The 19,735-nt window shown below is 46.5% G+C and overlaps 1 protein-coding gene across 1 annotated transcript in view; it reads left to right on the top strand.

Annotated features, from left to right (window-relative positions):
- Positions 1-19,735, top strand: part of LOC119459963 (nucleolar protein 56-like) — a 42,785-nt gene that overhangs the window by 6,807 nt on the left and 16,243 nt on the right. Inside the window, exons 4-7 of the mRNA XM_037721389.2 lie at positions 2,920-3,118; positions 7,065-7,252; positions 12,439-12,590; positions 18,481-18,581. Of these exons, the coding sequence (XP_037577317.1) occupies positions 2,920-3,118; positions 7,065-7,252; positions 12,439-12,590; positions 18,481-18,581 (640 nt within the window). The remainder of the gene's footprint in view (positions 1-2,919; positions 3,119-7,064; positions 7,253-12,438; positions 12,591-18,480; positions 18,582-19,735) is intronic.

Raw genomic sequence — 19,735 nt, 5'->3', positions numbered from 1 at the left:
AAGTTAATGAAATAAAATAATAAGAAAAACACAAGAGAGACTAATACACCTGAACTTAGTATCACACAATGATGAAGACAAATAAATACGAGCAATTAACAGTACATATACATATGAAACAGGGCTCGGATCAAATATACAAGAATAACACTTAACAGTAATTGACTAAAGCAAAGTTCCAATGAAAACAAAAAAAACAAACGATGTCATACGCGTGGCCGGGCAGCAGCAGCAAGTCCATAAACCATGAAGTCGACGCACAAAGCTTTCCCGAAGAATGCTGGCGGCCGATCTTGTCGAGGTGGGATGCGAATTGCTGGGCTGGGTTTCCCGGGAGTCTAGATTGGACGCCTTCTCTCAAGCAGGTTGAGCTAACTTGAGGCGAACTACCGTGAGCTTCGTTGCAGACGCTGGTTTGATGTCTCGTACGTCAACAAGTTCCTCGGAGTTCCGACGTGGCCAGGCGGCCCAGGCGATAATGGACGGCACTAGCCCCCCGATGGCTTCTCAGCAGCGCATAGGTTCAGCTTCTAGACTCATCAGCAGGGCCCAAAACCTGCGCTTAAATAGCCTCTCCTTTCCCTAGTTCCCTATGTAGGGAAACTGCCACTATGTAGAGTTCTCCGAATTCACGGCTCTTTGCTCCCAACAATCTTGGCCGCGACCCTTTTACCATGGACGAAGAACCGCAGATTCTCCTCTCTCCCAATGTCGAGGGCCAAGGTCGAGCCCGGCACTACCACGTGGCCGTACACGCACACTTCGGGGTCCGTAATCGGCATGTTGCGTCTGGAATCGAGATGGCACCCCGAGTGGCCACGACGCTTTTGACGCCCGTAATTTGGTTTGTTTGTCGATGTCGGATAAATTATACGCTGCACAGTCAGGAGCCCACGTTTTTGACGCTCGTAATTCTGCGTGTCGTTAATCAGCGTCCAAACCATTCGAAAATATGCCGCTCCGTGACAATGTCTGAGAGAGATTACTCGAAGTAATCACTGATGCGGGATTACTTGTAATCACTGATGCGGACGACTTCTACTCTTCTAACAACTGCGTACTTAGTGCCAGAGCGGGTTCTCGCGCGCACCGTATCTTGAAAGCGATCTCAGACGGCCCTGACCTTTGTATGCGCTGTGCTTTTGCCGCTCAGTTTCTGTTGAAGCGATAGACCGCACAAACCTTCGCTTGCTGCGGCGGCCGCGCTCGTGCGCGCTGACTCCACGCTTGTTAATTCAGCGCGGTTTTTCCTAACGAGGGAAGTTTATTACTGTCAAAATAACCTTGGGCAAACAGAAAGCGCAGAATAGTTTACATGCGCTATTTATTTACCGAATGCGTACAGCGAACGCCCATTGCATGTGAAGTATGTTCGTATAGTGTGTTGTCTGTATAACCAAATGGAGCATAACAGAATGGAGCCTCAATGCAGCGATCGCACGGGTTCGCAGCGACCGACTGCGCGTATGCATGCGAGCGCGTTTTCGCAACGTGCCGCGAGCTTTAGGCCGCAGCATATGAGCATTTGACAGTACACAAGCAACCATTCTTGCGTGACACTATCAGAGCTGTTCAAAAATAATTTCGTTATAACTAGGGACTTCGACACTATACGGCGACTCGTGATGTGGCATTGCGATGATTCAATCATTTTAAAAATATTTTCTTTTAAATTCTTGGACATATTAGTATTGTTATTTCTCAAGTTGCGTTGCACTGTATGTTTATCGGTCTTCTCAGCGAGAAATTTCCCGCTGCTTCTTTTTGTTAATCCAGTATATTCATTGTCTGGTGCTAACACAAACATGAGCATATGCTATGCCTTTTTTCCCTTCTTTCCCTTCTGGTGAACTTGCTAATATCTGGAATCAAGTTCATAGACCAAATCTTCATGACATTAATCAGGCAGTGCGCGCGGCCGAGTTTCCAGTGCGCGTTTTCTGCTACTCACCGAACATTGCAGCTCCAACGCCGTAGCAGAAATCTTCCTCGCGGAAGTTCTTGCTACACACCCAAGTTGTAGCCGATGGCTGCTTGCCGGCTCCAAGTTTCGCAATCCAAGCTACATGCTGCTTCTTGGCCTGCGGGTACGTGTGAAGGCCGACACCGGGCTCCGTTGCGGGCGCATCGACGCTGCGGTACTGAGCGATCGCCTACCATGTCGAACGCCTTCAAAGGCAGCCACTACCTGTTATATTGCTTTCAAGTGTTGTCAAGCAGACACCCGAAGCGGGAAAACATCCCCACATAATGATAACTGTAGCGCAGGGGGGACTAAACTATCGTTATCAGCTCGCTCCGGCACTTCCGAAGCTGACGCGACCACTGTGTCCTCGTGATCCCTCATGCCGCGTCATGCCGACGGTGGCGCCAACTTTTCCAGTGGTGGAGCTCACCCCCAATAGTACATGGAGTTTTATGGAAAGGTAAACGAGGTTGGAAAACTCCATTATAAGCCATTATTTACACATGTCTGAGCTGTGTATGTTTACCACAGTGTGTATGACAGTGCTGCAGTCTTTCTGGTTGAACTTGTCCTATATGACCTTTCACTGGTTTGAATTTTGATAGGTATAAAATTAGCTTTGATGCTAAAGGAGGCAAAAAAAAAAAAAACCTCACATGATACAGGGGTCTATATTTAAGCAAATGGTCCACACAAGGGACTGAATATTGGACAAAAAGATTTCTCGTGTGTCAAAAACCCCAAGGAGGTAACACAGCCCACTCTTGTGTTTAGGGAAATTCTTGAAACGGGTCATTGTGCTTATTGCTTCTTGGTGGAGTGGGGGTCTTGCAAAGCGATTAACGTTTACCCGTTGAATAGAAGCAAGCAAAAAGGAGGCAGATTGTATGCGAGTTTGTATGATTACTCCTTGAAGGAAATTTTGCTGATCAGTGTATTTTGGTGCTTTCCAGGTGTTCGCATGCATTTCTACAAGCTGGTCAAAGGGCTCACAGATGTATCCTCTTCCAAAGCACAGCTTGGATTGGGGCACAGCTACTCACGTTCCAAGGTCAAGTTTAATGTTAACCGCATTGACAACATGATCATTCAAAGCATTGCTCTCCTGGATCAGCTTGACAAGGACATTAATACCTTTGCCATGAGAGTCAGGTGTGTTGAACATTGATTCTTTGTGGGAGCTTGTGACTGATCATGCCTTGATTTGTGCTTTTAGAATTTTTCAGTTTAAAACTAGCTTTGAAGTGGCTTTTTATCACATACTGTGCACACAGATGTTCACCAATCAACTGTTCATAAAAGGCATATAAGATGTCGCTGCATTGTAGCCGTAAGGCTGATTATTGGCAAATCAGTCCTGCGGAATCCTACAGGGTGGAGGAAGTGTCATGAAAAGGAAAAAACCTGATTGTAGCCCGAAGCTACAAAGGAAACCCATACAGCTTTCACAGAAAGAAAGACTCGCAGTTGAGGAAAAATTTGTCTTGGTCTGGGATATTCGAACCCGGGACCAACGCCTTTCCGGGGCGGTCACTCTACCATCTGAGCTAACCGTGAGGCTAGCAGATAGCAACGCGAGAACGAATTAATCTACAACTCAAAGCACAAGGTCAATGAGTATGGCAGTAGAAACCCGCATGGGTTTCCTTTGTAGCTTTGTGCTACAATCGGGTGGAATGCAATTTTCCCTTTAAGTGTTCTGCTGCCAAGTATGAGGCCATAGGTTCTATTCCTGGAACCGACAAAATTGATTGAATTATCCGATAGGTTGAATTAAACAAAATGCTGATGAAACGTCAGAACACAACACACTGCTGATTCATTTGGCAGTATTTGCCCGATTTTATCACGCCCCTGAATCAAACGCGTACCTACTTTGTGTCCAAAATAGAAAACTAACATATAAATCTCCTAAACAAAGTAAAACAGGCAAGGGTGTTGCCCAGTGGCGGCCGGTTTCCTAAAGTCAGCTTCACCGCAATACAGCTGCAAACGGCTAAGTGTTAGATTTGGGTAAATATTATAATCAGATACTGTGAGCTGCCATTATTGCTAGAAAATATTCCTAGGGCAGGCCAAAATTTCGGTGTTTTTTACATGTGTTCAATACATTCACTGTCCCCTATGCTTCACTGAGATACACTGCCACTAAAGGGTTAGGCATTGGGGTCACCATAGAGGTCGGGCACGTGCATGTTGGCTGGTCAAGTTTGAATTATTCGGCAAAAGCCAATTTTGGGATCGAAGGGGTCACCATAGAGGTCGGGCACGTGCACGTGCCCGACCTCTATGGTTGGTCAAGTTTGAATTATTCCCCAGCCAAATTTTAGGATTGAAATAATGTTTGGGCCCATGGAAATGCATGGGCGCCGGCTGGGACTGAATTAACAAAAGTCTACTGTATTATTGGATTTCTTGAATCTCAGAAAACATTGCTGCCCTGTTTAGTGAAATCTGAACTGATTTTCTGCCAATTTTTTTCAAAATATTGAGGAAATTTGCATGAAGTTACCGCCACATGAGGTAAATGTCCATTTTGGACACCATATTCGAAATAAGCACATGAAGTTTCATGTAGTGTCTGCAAGTTTTCATCATAGCTCTTACAAAAATTTTTGTCTCAGACCCAACTCCTCTCTAGGGGACCCTCATTCCAGAGGTAGTATTCTATGCATGGCTTCTATGTATTCTATGTAGTTTTTGCTGTTGTCTGGGAATTCTTTCTGGAAGGTAAAGTGGTTGAGGATACCTACTGAATGGATATGCTATAAGTGATTAGCATCAATTCTTTACAACTTGCACAAATTTGTGGCTATGAGTTTGTTGCTTGCTATCACACATGTGATGTCTACCAGTGGAAATGTATTGCAGTAAAGTAACATATTTGTACTGCAGTGTTTTTAAAGAATTGGATGAATCCACTGGAACACCTGATGTGTGCATTTAAATCAATCTCAGTTAACTATTCATTGTACCAAGAGGGTGGGTAGAATGACAGGCTCAACAGCTGGGCTTCATGATCTTTGCCTGCCCTAAAGCTTAGAATGACTAAAAATTAGATTCACATGCAAGTTTGTGAGGTTATTATTTCGGAAGAAATTGTATAGTAGAGAAACGTTAACCCTTTAGCCGCCAACCCCGAGCTGTACTCGTCACATGAGTTTGTACCAATATCGCCAACGACGAGTCGCACTCGTCCGGCCCGATTTTCCGCTCCTTCCTCCGCCAAAAACGTATCACGGTCGTCAATTGCTTTGCTTGCAATTTTCAGCTCTAGATGGCGGTAGTTGTCTATGAAAAACCGCATTTGGTGCCTTTTGTGCGTGTTTTAAGCCTGGCAACAGTCCTTTCATAATGGCGCTTCGCAAGAAGAATGCCAGTGGCGGCGATGCTCTAAGAAAAAGAGGTGCTTCTTGGAGCAGTACAAAAAGCCGCGTTAGTGACGACATGGAATTTGTGTCCGACAGCGACTCGGACATTGTCTTTACCCTGGATATTGCTTCAGATGACGGCGACGCACTGAGCAGTGCATGTGTGTGGCAGCGCATGAACACTGATAAACCACCACCTGCGCCTCCGTGGTTTTCCTTCCCTTCAGTGCCCGGAATCTTGCAACAGCCCATTGACGAGAATGACATTCTCGGCTGGTTTCATGTATTTTTTGACTGGGGCATCATTGACTCATCGTCACGGAGACAAACCATTATGCGCTAGCGTACTTTTCTGCTCGGTGTGCTAATTCTAAACAGAAATCAATTAAGTAACATATATTTTGAGAACCAGAATTGCATGGAAAAAGTTATGACTACTTAAAAAAAAATTGGCCATTTTAGTACGTTTTTCGGAATTGGCGGTTAAAGGGTTAAATATGGTAAGCATGGCCAGCTGCAACGAAATTTCACTTCGTCTAAATTTCTTATGAATATGTAGTGCATACCACTTAAGCACCTTGGCAAAGTTGTAGGGCTGGCAATATACTTTTTTTGTTAGCAGCCTTTAAAGATCACCTAAGCAGACATGTGCACCTAGTTGTCACACGCCGCGGTGGCTTAGCAGGTATGGTGTTGGCGCTGCTAAGCACGAGGTCGCAGGATCAAATCCAGGCTGTGGCACCCACATTTTGATGGGGGTGAAATAGAAAATAAAAAGAAAAAAACACCCATCTTCTGAGCATTGAGGGCACGTGTCAAAATTAATGCAGGGTCCCCCACTACAGTGTGCCTCGTAATCAAATGTTGGTTTTGGCCATGGAGGAAGATTATAAGTGGAAACTCCGCTAGTTGCGGCGACCAGAATAGGTCACAAGCCCGCGGAGCCACTAACATGCTGTCAGCACCTGGCGGCAGAGAAAAAAATTGTCGTCGTTTTGGTTGCCAAGGCAACCGGTCGCGTGTGTTGCTCCCATTCGGCCGTACGCCTGACAAGTTCTACTGAGGGCACTCGTGTGCATACTGCGCGTTGTAGTGCTGTTAGTATTACAGCCCTCGAACAGACACCGACAAGAACAGTTGCCGTTTGATTTAAGAGTGCACAAATGCAACATTGCGGCGTGCCCGCTGAAGCGAATGTCCATGTCGTCTGCTTTGAGCGACACGGCCGCCGCCGAAGAGTCCGAGCTGCCTGCCCGAGCGGGTGTTTTTTGCTGCGGTTTGCATGACACGCCACAAGGCACCACCACTGCATGCGCCCTCGTTGGCGCATACCAATGTGACTTTATCTGGTCGCCGGTGCTGACGGGAGTTTCAACTGCTAAATAATCTTCCTCCGCGGTTTTGGCACGTAAAACTGCAGAATTCATTCAACCTAGTTGTCGCCATGACATCAAGTCCCAGCACGCTGACTCTGGGATTTTTCAGTGTGCTGCGGGCACTGCCTTATTTTGAGATCATGTTGAGGAGCTATGCGTTCTAGGTCACAGGTTATTATTTTAGTACATGCACCGAGTTCAATATATCCAGTGATATAGTCTAGTATAAGAAATGTTTTTATTGCTGATGGCCATGCAGCCACCATTTTTTTATATGTATATACTATAAGGCATAATCAGGTGTATGCAGCTTGTGCAGAGTTGGTGTAAACAATATTATGTGTGTTGCAGGGAGTGGTACTCGTACCACTTTCCAGAACTCGTGAAGATTGTCCCCGACAATTACACTTATGCCAAGACAGCCTCAATGATCAAGAACCGGAAGGACCTCACTGAAGACAGCCTTGAAGCACTTGAGGAAGTGGTCATGGATAGCGCAAAGGCCCAGGCTATCATTGATGCTGCAAGAGCTTCAATGGGTGCGTGTCTGCCCCCCCCCCCCCCCCCCCAAAACAGAATGCGATAAGGGCAGCTACCAGCATGCTGTTTGCAATTCTGCGATTGACTTCATATCTGCCTTACTATGTAGCTGCGTAGCACACGAGGGGTACCTGTCATCTGCTAGAGGCAGTCTGAATGCTTTGCAATGCCCGAGATCCTTAACAAGGTTGATCACGTGCGATTTCGTTGCGCTTTACAGCTTGTTGAATTGCTGCCAACAAACAGTTGCTGACACTTAATACTAATCATTCTATGTTCTCATTTATGATCGAAAAAATCTTTTGTTGCAGTATTGTTTTATTGCAACAGTGGCATTCTGCTTCTAAGCACACTGTTGTGGCCTCAATTTCTGGCTGTGGCGTGGCAGCTGTATTCTCATGTGGGAATTTAAGTGCCAGTGCACTGGATTTCGGTATACAGTCAAACCCCATTATGACGAAACGGGATATAGTGAAGTAAGTGAAATTCCCCTTGATATGCCCATAGAGATTGATAGTATGGTACATGCAGTAATGGATCTAAAAAGTTCAACTTCGTTATACTGTAGAGCTCCGCTGTTACATTCCCGGGTGCTGCGTTTTCCTTGCTGTTACGTCGTTTTCGGCAGGACCCGGCACAGCTCCCATAGAACCCAATGCATTGGTAACCCTGCTGTTACGTCGCAACTGTGGGACCGTTCCAGCATCATACGTTGCGAACTGCCGGCCCGAGCGGCCATTTTGACTTTTCATGTTGCTTGGCTTGGTTGCTTGACGATGGCATTGGCCGCCCAAAGTGCCGGGGGTGACACTTATGATGTATTTTCGGTTTCTGCCAGCAAAAGTATGGCCCTTGAGATCCGTATTTGCTATTTAAAGATGGTGTCTATGACGCGTTGCGGGCGCGTTGGTTTTGGCTTATAGATGTTCCGTATAAAGTCCAAGGGCGATTACACCGTTGCCGGGCGCCATATGCTGTATGTGCAAGTGAAAGCGTGCGAGGGGAGCCGACGACCGCGTCTAAATCTCGCGCGTGAAAGAAAAAAGAGCAGGGAGGAAGTGCGCCTTCTTGCATTGCACTCAAGGCATCGGCAAGGGGGGAGGGATAGTGGGCAGCGTTGTGCCCTGGCATCAACTACGTACCGCGCTGTGGCACGCAGGCCGTATCTTGAAAGCGATCTGCGTTAGGGGCAGAGTCTATGCAGTGTAGGTGCGTCGGCGGCTCATAGCTTTGTGCGTGCTGTGTGTTCTCGGCGCTCAGTTTGCGTTGAAGCGATAGACAACAGCGCACAGGTCACTTTGCTCGCTTCTGCAGCGGCGCTTAAATTCCTCACCCCAGCGCGTGTCCGTGCTCATCAAGTGTGATGTGTTCATGTTTGCCTGTGGGCGCTGACACCATGCTTGTTAATGCAGTTAATAAGCGAATGTTTGCACGTTTATACGGGTAATAAAACTACTATTCTTACTTTGTATAGCTGTCTACTAACTTGCTATTGCAATCGATACTTTGGCTGTTGGGCAAATGTACGACTTTTTGTTATACGTAAGAATTAAGATAATATTGTGTGCAGTTCAACGCTACTCCCATTTCTAAATTTTTCCCGTTTCCTGGCTCTTTTTTTTACGGTCCCGGGAAAAACTTATCAGCAGGGTTCTACTGTAACAAGGTTTTACTGTACATGAAGCAACTCCCAGTACTCAAAATTATTGATGGCGTTCGTGATCTTTTACAACCCGTGTCTAACTTTGAGATGTAAAGTCCTACTGTGCTGATTACATTATAAGTAGCATTGTGACCCACTTCTAACAAAACTAGTTGAAATAGTATATAGCAGTGTCCATATTGATTTGTGAATACAGTGGAATCTCGTTGATACGATCTTCACAAGAACCGGAAAATAAAGCATATCATCCAAAAATCATATTATCCAACTAAATAGTATTACAGTAGAACCCCGCTGATACGTTTTTCACGGGACCGTAAAAAAAAAAGCAAGAGCCGAGAAACAGGGAAAAGTGAGAAATGAGAGCAGTGGTGAACTGCACACAATTTTATTTTAATTCTTACGTTTGAAAAAAATCGCAGTTTTGCCAGAGAGCCGCAGCATCAATTGCGATAGCAATTGGTCGACAGCCATACAAAGTAAGGATAGTAGTTTTATCATCCGTATAAACTTGTAAACATTCACTTATTAACTATATTAACAAGCATGGTGTCAGCACGCACAGGCAAGCATGAACACATCACACTCGATAAGCAGGACAGTAGCAGCAAGCGATGTGACATTTGTGCTGTCTATCGCTTCAACGCAAACTGAGCGCAGAGAACACACAGCACACACAAAGCTACGAGCCTCCGACGCACCTACATTGCCTAGACTCTGCCCACAGTGCAGATCGCTTTCAAGATACAGTCTGTGTGCGGCCGTGCAGTATGCAATTGATGCCAGAATACAACGCCGCCCCCTTCCCCACCTCCCGGTGCCTTGAGCACGGCGGAAGGTGCACTTTCTGCCCGCTTCTCTTGAGCGCATGAGATTTAGCCGTGGTTGTCTGCTTCCCTCCCTCGCACGCTTTCACTCACACATACGGCGCGCGGCGACGGCGTTACTGCCTTTGGACTTTATACGGAACATCTATGTGCCAAAACCAATTTTAGGGCCCCAACGCATCATAGACACCATCTTTAGATCGCCAATACGGATCTCAAAGGTCATGCTTTTGCTTGTGGAAACTGAAAAAGAAAAAAAAAAATGTCGTCCCGTAAGACGTATTGCACAGAATCGTATCAATGAGGTTACACTGTACCTGTACTTTTGAGGGAAACTTTCTGAATGGCCCTACGTTGGATGATACAATCAAACCTCTATACAACAAAGTTGTACTTTCTGTGAAAAACTTTTATATCGAGAATTTTGTTATATTGAGGTTTCGTTAATTCAATAGCACTAAGATGGGGAAATAAAAATAGTCGCCGACCGATAAATCGCACCCCGATAATCCAGACATGCTCGGTAATTCGGACAGCTTCGCAGCACCGCCAATGGCCCCGTAGACTTAAGGGGGGACGCGGGGATCAGATCGCGAAAATCACGAGAAAAATCGGTTTTTGGAAACCCCACATTTCGGTATCTGCAACGCCTAATCTACGCTGTATCAAAATGATTTGGGTGGAAACCCACTAAAAGTGCCCGAAAAAAATTAATTTGTCAGTGCGCAGGGCGAAAAAACAGCTTTAAATCGCACAAAATCACCGCAGTTCACGGAGCCATATCTCGTATTTCCCGCCGCCGAGCGCCGCCATCTTGGTATCGTTCGAAAGCTCAAAGTTTCGCCGTTCCGCTTCTCAATTCGTCGGTCTTCGCCATCTTGTAACAAACGCACAAACACAAAAGAATCGCGGGTCTGCTAGAGGTAGTCACACAGGCCCTCCGATGAAAGCGGGCCTGCGATTGGCTGCCGTGCTGAATGGCGTCTTCCCATTGGTTACTGCTGCGGCAGCGGGCAAGATGGCTACCGCAGTTGTTCGCTTCGCAAACCATGCCGGCGTCTTCACTTGACACGCAGAATTCGGATTTCTGAGAGCGCCCAGTTTAGTTAAGGATCGTCGCTTGTTGGAGAAGAAAGTTTGGACGAAGCACGTCTTCGGAATACGGAAGCGCAAGCCTCCTACGGCGAGAAAAATACGGCGATTAGCGGAGGAGCACCCGACTGAACGTGCCGCGCTACCTTGCACCGTGGATTACGTGCCGCGCTATCTTGCACCGTGTGACTCAAGCAGCGAAACCGACAATCGCCCTGTGCCATCGGTACCGATAACGCAGTCGACGGAAGACGCGCCAACGGAAGCTCCCGCGCCTCGGCGTATGGCCGCGCGAACCAGCCGAGATCGTATCGACGCGGGTCGAAGGTCACCATCGCCGGCGAAGACGGTGTACTTAGTTTGATGCATCGTGCGACATGAACACGCCGCCTCTGAGCGAGCCCCAACCGTCGACGAGCTACAGTGTAATAACCGAAAATTCACCGGACAAATAGTCGCCCGAACGGCGCACCATTCAGACGCGCCTCGAGCCGCGTTTCGCGTCAGCGGTGACGGCAGAATCGCGACCATGCAGCGTGCGCGATGTCCGCAACTGAACGGAAGTTCAATTTGATGTACTAGCCAGGCTATTAAATTTTCAAAGCCCACCAAACGAAGAGGCAAAGGTGCAAGAAGATGCTTGACAGCACTGATGCCAAAAATTACCGCCCTGATGCGTTCTAATAAACCTGCACTGCTTGCAAAACTTTGCAGCTCGTTTTCTCAATAGTGTTTTTTTGGTCGGTCACCTCGCTCGTGGAAAGCGTAGCACAACAATGGCTGGACCGATTTTGATCCAGTTTGTTTTGCTGTGATCCATGAACTGTGCTGCACATCAAGACAGTCTTGAAATGTTCATTTATTTTTCCATTATTTAATTACTTCACAATTACTGCATGGCTCTATGCAGTCAAACACAAGTTACATGCATGACATGTTGAGTAAAAAATTATAAGGGCACTAAAAAAAAAATCTAACACTGTCTTGATATAGATTAGACATCTGGGCAAACATACAAAGTATTCCCAGTTCCGTACCATGTTTCGTTACTGTGCCAGGCTTTCCACGAGCAAGGAACTTGTAAACTTTTGTAAATTCTTATAAAACAAAAACTAATGAAGATATCTTAATGAAATTTTGGATTTGTCCCTCTATTGCAATGTACAGCGTGTGTGCCAAATTTCAGCCCTTTCTGCCAAGAAACAAAAAAGTTATTTTTCATCCCCTCCTCCCCCCTTAATGTGTAAAGACGACCGATATTTCGGACAGCCGCCAGCTCTACATTCGATTATCCGGACTTCGTCTGTGACTGTAGCGTAGGCGTATTCTGCCACCATGTTTTCCCGCCCCTTACAATGCAAGGGCTTGCAGCTCTTAGCATAGGAATTACATGTACCCTATACTGTTGGGTGCGAACATGCTGTATGCAGTGTAAGCAAGTGCACCAAGCTAAGGCTAATGATTTCATTTGTAAATTTAATTTCCATACCTCTATTGCTTATTCAGCTTCCTTCTAGTCATTGTCACCGCGTGCATTTCAGTCATGGACACCGCATTGCTCGAGCATTGAGCGCAACAGTAATCATTTGTCTTGTTCCCTCAGGAATGGATATATCACCTGTGGATTTGATCAACATTGAGATGTTTGCATCACGTGTCATCTCCCTGGTGGAATACCGCAAGGAACTCATGGAATACCTAAAGACTAAGATGCATGACATTGCCCCCAACCTGGCAACACTCATCGGTGAAACGGTATGGGCTTTGTGTCAACAGGGAGGGAAGGTGTTCACCTCCCAGTAGCACATTTTTTGTTTTGTTTTTGTTTGATCATGGTTTATTTTCGTCTTTTGTTATTGTTACAATTTTTTTCATCTGCTTGTTAATGAGCTTGATTTCATCAACAGCTCTAAAGCCACATAGCAGAGTTTTATGGTATAAACACTCGTCTCGTTTTAAAGGGCAACTCCGGCGATTTTTCGATGTCAACGGATGTCGATGAAATTCGCTGGGTCTGTTCCTCTGAATACCTCCGCCATGTCCTAAAAAAAGCAGGCTTGTGAGTTGCACAGATTTTTTACAAATGAATTTAATTTATTGCCTCGAGCACCCTACATTACCTCCTCCTCAGTTACAGGCCACATTGTGTATGACGTCAGGAATAGTCCACGCAGAGCATGCCGGGATCATGCAGACGACAGCGACGAGAGCGTGCAGGAGTCGACGATCGTGAGCTAGTGCTTGGCGTGAGATGTTGCTGTCGCGAGAAGTTGCATTCCCTGTGGATGGGCAAGTGATGCGGGGTGGCAAGCGGTGTTGCGTTGTTGGCTGCACGAACTTCAGCCCTCGCCATCCGCAAACACAGTTTGAGCCGATGCCATCGCGTTCAGCCGAGGTTAAGCCTATCACAGTGGCCGAGTTCGTGCGTCTGCTGCTGGCGGACCAGACCCACTGATATGAAGCTAATTAAGCTATTAGGATGAGGAAAGCTGCTTCTGTACAGTTTTGACCATACGGATTTGAAATAAACCATTCCTCATTTCGTACAGTGCACACACAAAAAGCTAGAAGCGACAACACGACGCGCAATTAACATCCGCATAGGTTGTTGCCTTTCTCGAATGCGGCCAGTCACATGCACTCGCCGGCGCTTCCCTAAATGAAATGTGACTACGCAAATCCATGGGTGTATTATTGCCTTTTGTTATGCTGACTAATTATTTAGCTTACGAGGTGCACTGTTTGCCTCGTATCCCAAATGGGCAGCAAGCGGAGGCCCCTTCGATACAGCATGCGTAAACAACCGTCTCGTTCAGCTGCCAACGATGTCATACTTCACGACATCGGCGTTTCTGCGAGAAAACTATACGTTCTCTAAATGAACGATCATACGTGCAATGTCCTAATCTATGTCTACTTTACGGAACACTAATTGTGTGCATGAAGAGAATACGAAGAATGATAAGCAGGCTGCACAACGCTTGCCTACTATGGTCTCCCACTCGCTGTTTCCGAAGGTGTGTGGTCGCACGTATCAGCGCGACCCAGAGTGATGTAACGGTGCTTACATGCACAAAATATACGTGTTTTGATATGTTCTGACATTAATTGATGTCACCGATGAGCGGCTATCTCAAGCGAACGACGTACGAGTGGTCGCTGTACCTGCAGATGTAAACAAATACACCGGTCAGTGCTTTGGACTGTCAGCGGCGTTCTTGTGGGATACAAATGCGGAAAGTCGTGCTCCACATTTTACAGTGAGCATGCGAAGCGGTTCCCTGAGAGGGGTAAAACACCTAAAATAGCAAGCAGCACGTATATCAGTCGCAGCGCGGTATGTTGCGCATGGGTGCTGGCTCTAGTGGTGGAGGACGGCGATTCGTGGCTATTGAATTCGTCTGAATCATAACTGTCACTGTTTGACAGATCCGAATAGGTGGTGCAGCTTGCAATGTAACCCGAAGGTCCCCGAAAGTCCGGCGCAGTCACGAATAAGCTGAGCGTCTGCTCTTCGCCGGTTTCGTTCGCCCCGCGGGCGAGACCGGCATGCGTTGCGCGCCTTCCCCGCCGGGGATACATTCGTGACGTCACACGCAGAGGTTCGCTCGGCTGCTTGCTCAGGTTTCGGTTTCGTTTTTGCGCTTTTCTGCTTATTTAAAATTATTTTCGAATTTACGGAACAATTCTCCTATCAGGTGCGTCACAGAAGAGTCTCGGGAAGCTAAATATTTTATTAGCTCGACATGGTCAAAAAATCGCCGGAGTTGCCCTTTAACATTCAACCACTCTTGCTACGTATGTGTTTTGCCACATTAGAAATAGCAGAGGTTGCAAACATATTTTAGTTTTAGCAGGCATTAGTGGCAGTTTCTTTGGCTTCTTGTGGCATGATAATGTGCAGTAATGTGAGACCAACTTCCTTAGTGCTTGCAAAAATGATTTATCGCTTAAGAAAGCTGCATTGTGGCCAGTATTAAAACTCAGTACTCACGTTGCCGTGTACTGAAGGAAATAAAACCCCGGCTTAGTGAAATGCACTGTAGTTACAGGTGAAACCTAAGAACAAAATTGCCAGGTAACGGGTAAAATTTTGCTATTGCGCAAATTTCGTTGGCGTGAGAATGAGACAGAAATAACAGGCAAATGGCTTGCAAAGCAAAAATTTATTGCCAAAAGTCGGTAAGCTTACTTTGCCGAGCCTAGCCTTGCAGCAACTTGATAACTCTGCCTTCATGCTCTAAAAATTGGTCCACTGCCACGTTGTCATCGTGCTTGCCGAAAAACGAACAATTTGTGTCGAAATCCGAACAACCCGCGGGTTTGTCGTTTGATGTTTTGGTCCTTGGCGTCATCAGCTTCAGATATGTTACTTATAATGGCCTTGTCGGTCATTTCCTTGTGCGCAACATCTTCATCTGCGGAAGTGAATTGGTGGACGCTGAGGCCATCTGGAACTTCGTTTTCCATGGCACAATGTTTGCCCAAACGTATGTTTCCCAGTTCCACCTCGTCAACCATTTCTAAGCACGCCAAGAATGAAGGCCACGTTTTTCAAGATTGTAAACAGCAAGCTGCATGCAATTCCAAATTCATCGGTGGTCTCCATCATCTTCCTGCCCTTTTCAGCTTCAACCTGGGCAATAATTGCATCCTTGTACAGTCAAACCATCTTAATACGTACCGGCTTAAGGGGGGACGTGGCTTTGAAAATCAACTTCCTGATTTCTTCATGGATTTTGATGAAAATTGGCACAAATGTTTAGAATGTCTCCCTGATACTTCCATAAAAGTTTCAGAGTGATACCTTGAGAACATTTTACTGAACAGAATTTTTCTCTCTTGAACTTTCTGGAGGGCCTGGGGAGCTTAAAAAACATGATGGAAGGCTCGTTGAGTATTGAATGCATAGCTCAATGCGTGCTGGAGGTCGTGACAGTCTTACTTTTTTTTTTTTGCAACACAAATTTTTTAGATCGTCATTTTTCAAGTTACCTTCGCACCAAGCACACTTTCGGAGTGAACGAATAGCCACACCATAAATTTATAAACAGTCAAGATAAAAATGTGAGACTGTCTCGACCTGCACTGTAGTCCAAGGAACGTGACAAAAAAAAACAGAATCAAAATAGGCTCAACGGTAACGAAGAAATCAGCTCCAGAAACTGAGCAGAAAGGCGAAAAAACAGTTTTGAGAAAACGGCCCTCAAAGTTTCACCTTCTCTTCAGTTCTCTAAAACGCACCAAATTTGTAATCTTTGATGTGTATTATGATGTGGGGCTTCTTGGACATGTGGCCTCTGGTCTGCTGTGCCTTTGTTCTGCGTTTTTCATGTTTGTATGGCATTCTTTATTGCTGCTCTACAAAGAGCATGGTGCCTGGGTTTCAAACCAAGTGAGGTGCAGAACTATGTGGGCATAAATATACAGTAGTTCTAGCGTTGTACCTGTAAACTGCCTCATTGATAGCAGTCTCTAGTACAGTCAGTGAGGCATTGTTTTCTTTTGGTAGAATCGACCATGTTACTGAATTTTTGGATCATCTTCCATTGACAATGGCTATGGATGTTAGGAGAGCCACTGATAGATAGGCAGCAATGCAGCTGCAAGGTGCTTTCCAGCCTGTACTTTTGTATGATGCCTCACTTTTGCAGCCAGGTGTCTGTGCCAGCCCAAGTGGCCTAGTGAACAGAGCTCATGATGAGGTTCTTTTTATGAAGGGGTGGTATGATAGGTATTGGTACGAGATATCGTGGCAATACGATAATAGAGTCGGCGCGCGATGCGCTAAGTTGCGGGTCTGAGGTGCCGATGTGCGAAATGCCTGGTCGCGGGTCCAAAGAATAGACGCTCGGTGAGCTCAATCGCGCAGTCCGAGGTGCCGATGCGCGAAATGTCTAGCCGCGGGATCGAGGAGTCGACGCTCGAGGTGCCGATGCGGGAAGTGCCCAGCCACGGGTCCGAGGACTCGACACTTGATGAGCGATGTGCCGACGCGCGAAATGCCTAGCCGCGGGCTCGAGGAGTCGACGCTCGATTAGCTTAGCCGCGCAGTCCGAGGTGCCGACGCGCGAAATGTCTAGCCGCGGGCTCGGGGAGTCGACGCTCGCGATGCCGACGCGCGAAGTGCCTAGCCGCGGGTCCGAGGAGTCGACACTCGATGAGCGATGTGCCGACGCGCGAAATTGCGTAGCCGCGGGCTCGAGGAGACCACGCTCGATGTGCTTAGTTGCGCAGTCAGAGGCGCCGATGCACGAAATGCTTAGGCAAGGATCCGAGAAGTCCGCGCGCGATGTGCTTGATCGCCGAGTCGGAGGCGCCTACGCGCGAAAGGCTTAGCCTCGCGTCCGAGGATTCCGGGCCCGAAGCTTGGTCGCGAAGTCTGCGTCGCCGATGCTCGGAATGCCTAGCCGCGAGTCTGAGACGTCCACAAAAAGCGGGATCGGCCACGCTACTGCGATGTCCGCATAGCGCCCGTTTTAACACCCGTCGAGATTATGGAACGCGAGGAGACCGCAACAAGCGGTGCAGACGACGCGATCACGGAGCGAGCACCGGACCAATGGCGAACCGCGCTGGAGTCACGTGGCGGGCGCGGCCAATCGGTGGCTCCGGCACGACCTTCAATCATTTGCTTTTTGTGTGCTCGTTTCTGTATGGTGGAGATAGCTGAAGCGGCAAATTTGAAGACGGAGAAATGCGCTTTCCAACGAGACCAAGATGGCGGCGCTCGGCTGCGCCGTTCCGGAGATATCGTGGCTTGAAAAACGCCGTTCTTTCGCGATTTCCGCGAAATTTTTCGGCACCTTGGCTGATACAACAATTTTTTTTGAGCACTTCTACTTGGTTTTCAGTGATAATATTTCGGAATCAGATAGAATAAGAGTTATAGAAACTGAAAATTTGATTTTCAAAAAATCGATTTTTTAGCCATTTTTCGCGATGCGAAAGCCGCGTCCCCCCTTAATATGTTATTGCAGTTTAAACGTAGTTGCGAAGATTCCCCCACCCAGCCCCCATTGAACCCGATGTCGCTCATTGCCAACCAAATGGTTAGTTCGTGCTATTTTTATTTCTTGTTCTACACGCACAGGCACAAAATCAGCAAAATCTCATGTGCACAGACGTTTGATTATTGAGTTGCGACGCCCGGACGACAGTCGCCAGCAGTAGAGAAGCGGCAACGCAGCCAGTTGTGGGAGCAGACGACGAACGCGGGAGCAGTGGCAGGAGCACGAGCGTGTGCCGACCACGCTCTGAGAGCAGCTGGTTTTTTTTTTTTTTTTTAAGCGTTACATCACCGGCATAGGCTTGAAAATTTTCGTTGTCAGGAGATATCAAATGCATTGGCTCCTATGGACGTTCATTCGCCGGGGATTCGAAAATAAATCGCGGTGAGAATTTCATTGCCTTAAAATTTTGTTATTGCAGGTTTTAACTGTAAACATTTAATATGTCCCTTCCTAGTTGCATTCTAGAGAGAATGCTATGAACAGTACATCATTTTTGTCAGCTAAATCAAATGATTGTGTGCTGCAGTTTTGTTTGAACAACGTTCACCCATTCACTGTGGGTGCCCTGTCGCTTCAACAATGTTTATTGTAAATTTTCACATTGAAGTGATTTTTGTTATTAAACATTGCAGGTTGGAGCACGATTGATATCACATGCAGGCAGCCTGACTAACCTGGCCAAGTACCCAGCATCCACTGTTCAAATTCTGGGTGCTGAGAAAGCCTTGTTTAGGTGAGTACTAGTCTTCATAAATATAGTAGAGTTTCATTAATTCTGCTTTGGTTGATTTGATTTTTTGGTTAATTTGATTCAGCCCATGCATTTCTATGAGCCCAGAGAACATTTCTATGTTCTTACGTCAAATAGTCGACTTACATTATAATATATGTCCCTGATAGGGCCGACGAAATTGGTCAAATTATACTGTGGGCTGAATTATTTCGATCCTAAAATTTGTCTTCGCCGAATAACACTAGACCATTCAGTGTGCTTAACCCTTGGGTGACTCCAATACAGTTGCCGCCTGATTTTTTCTGACTTCATAAATGCACCATAAGTGTTCCCATGGAGCTAATACATTTTCGCAAACGATTTTTCGGGTGAACTCGGGCCCCAAAGTTCGATTTTCTGGACTAAATCGCTCGTTCCAAGCAATGCTACCAGACTTTGGAGGCCGCCATGTTGGGTTTTGCCCAGGCTTGGCTTCCAGTGGCCCGCTCTATAGCCTCCAAGATTGGGAGGCGCGCACCATTGTCCCTTCTCAGAGGCCATGCCCGCTCTTCCTTAGCTGACAAAACGATGCAGGGGACGGCAATTCTTTTTTTTTTTTCTTTTTTTTTTTTTTTTTTCTTCTTTTTCAGTCGGCACTATCGTCATAATCACTTTGCAAAATCTTTTTTTCTGTTTTTTTTTTTTTTTTTTTTAAATTTTCGGTTGCTATCTTGCACGTGGTGTGTGTGCCTCGGAGACGTCGCATCTTTGTGTGTTTGTGCGGCTTTGCGTTTGTGTGATCGGCGCCACCTCCTGTGCCATCGCAAGAGCCAAGTGGTGCGAGGTAACGGGGCTCGTTTCTTCGATCTTCGTGGCGATCTCCGCTAACAGAGATCGCCAAATTAAACAAGAGGCAGGGAAACGCTGTTAATTTGGCAGTGTTTGTCCCTATTGTAACACGTTCCGAAATCGAACGTGCACCCACTCTTTACGAGTTAAAAGTTGAAAACTGATGTAAAAATGGCATTAGAGCTCCTTAACAAAGTAGAAATCAAGCAGGCACCCAATTTTTTACCAAGAGACACTTAGCATGCCTCTGATTCTAGCAATCAAAAAAAAAAAAAAAAAGACTAAACCTGTGAACTTTACCATTCACAGAATGCAATTTATTTACT

This window comes from Dermacentor silvarum, chromosome 1 (genome assembly GCF_013339745.2).
Source record: "Dermacentor silvarum isolate Dsil-2018 chromosome 1, BIME_Dsil_1.4, whole genome shotgun sequence".
NCBI lineage: Eukaryota > Metazoa > Arthropoda > Arachnida > Ixodida > Ixodidae > Dermacentor > Dermacentor silvarum.
Note: the sequence above shows the minus strand (reverse complement) of the source record. Positions and strands in the feature narration are given on the sequence as shown.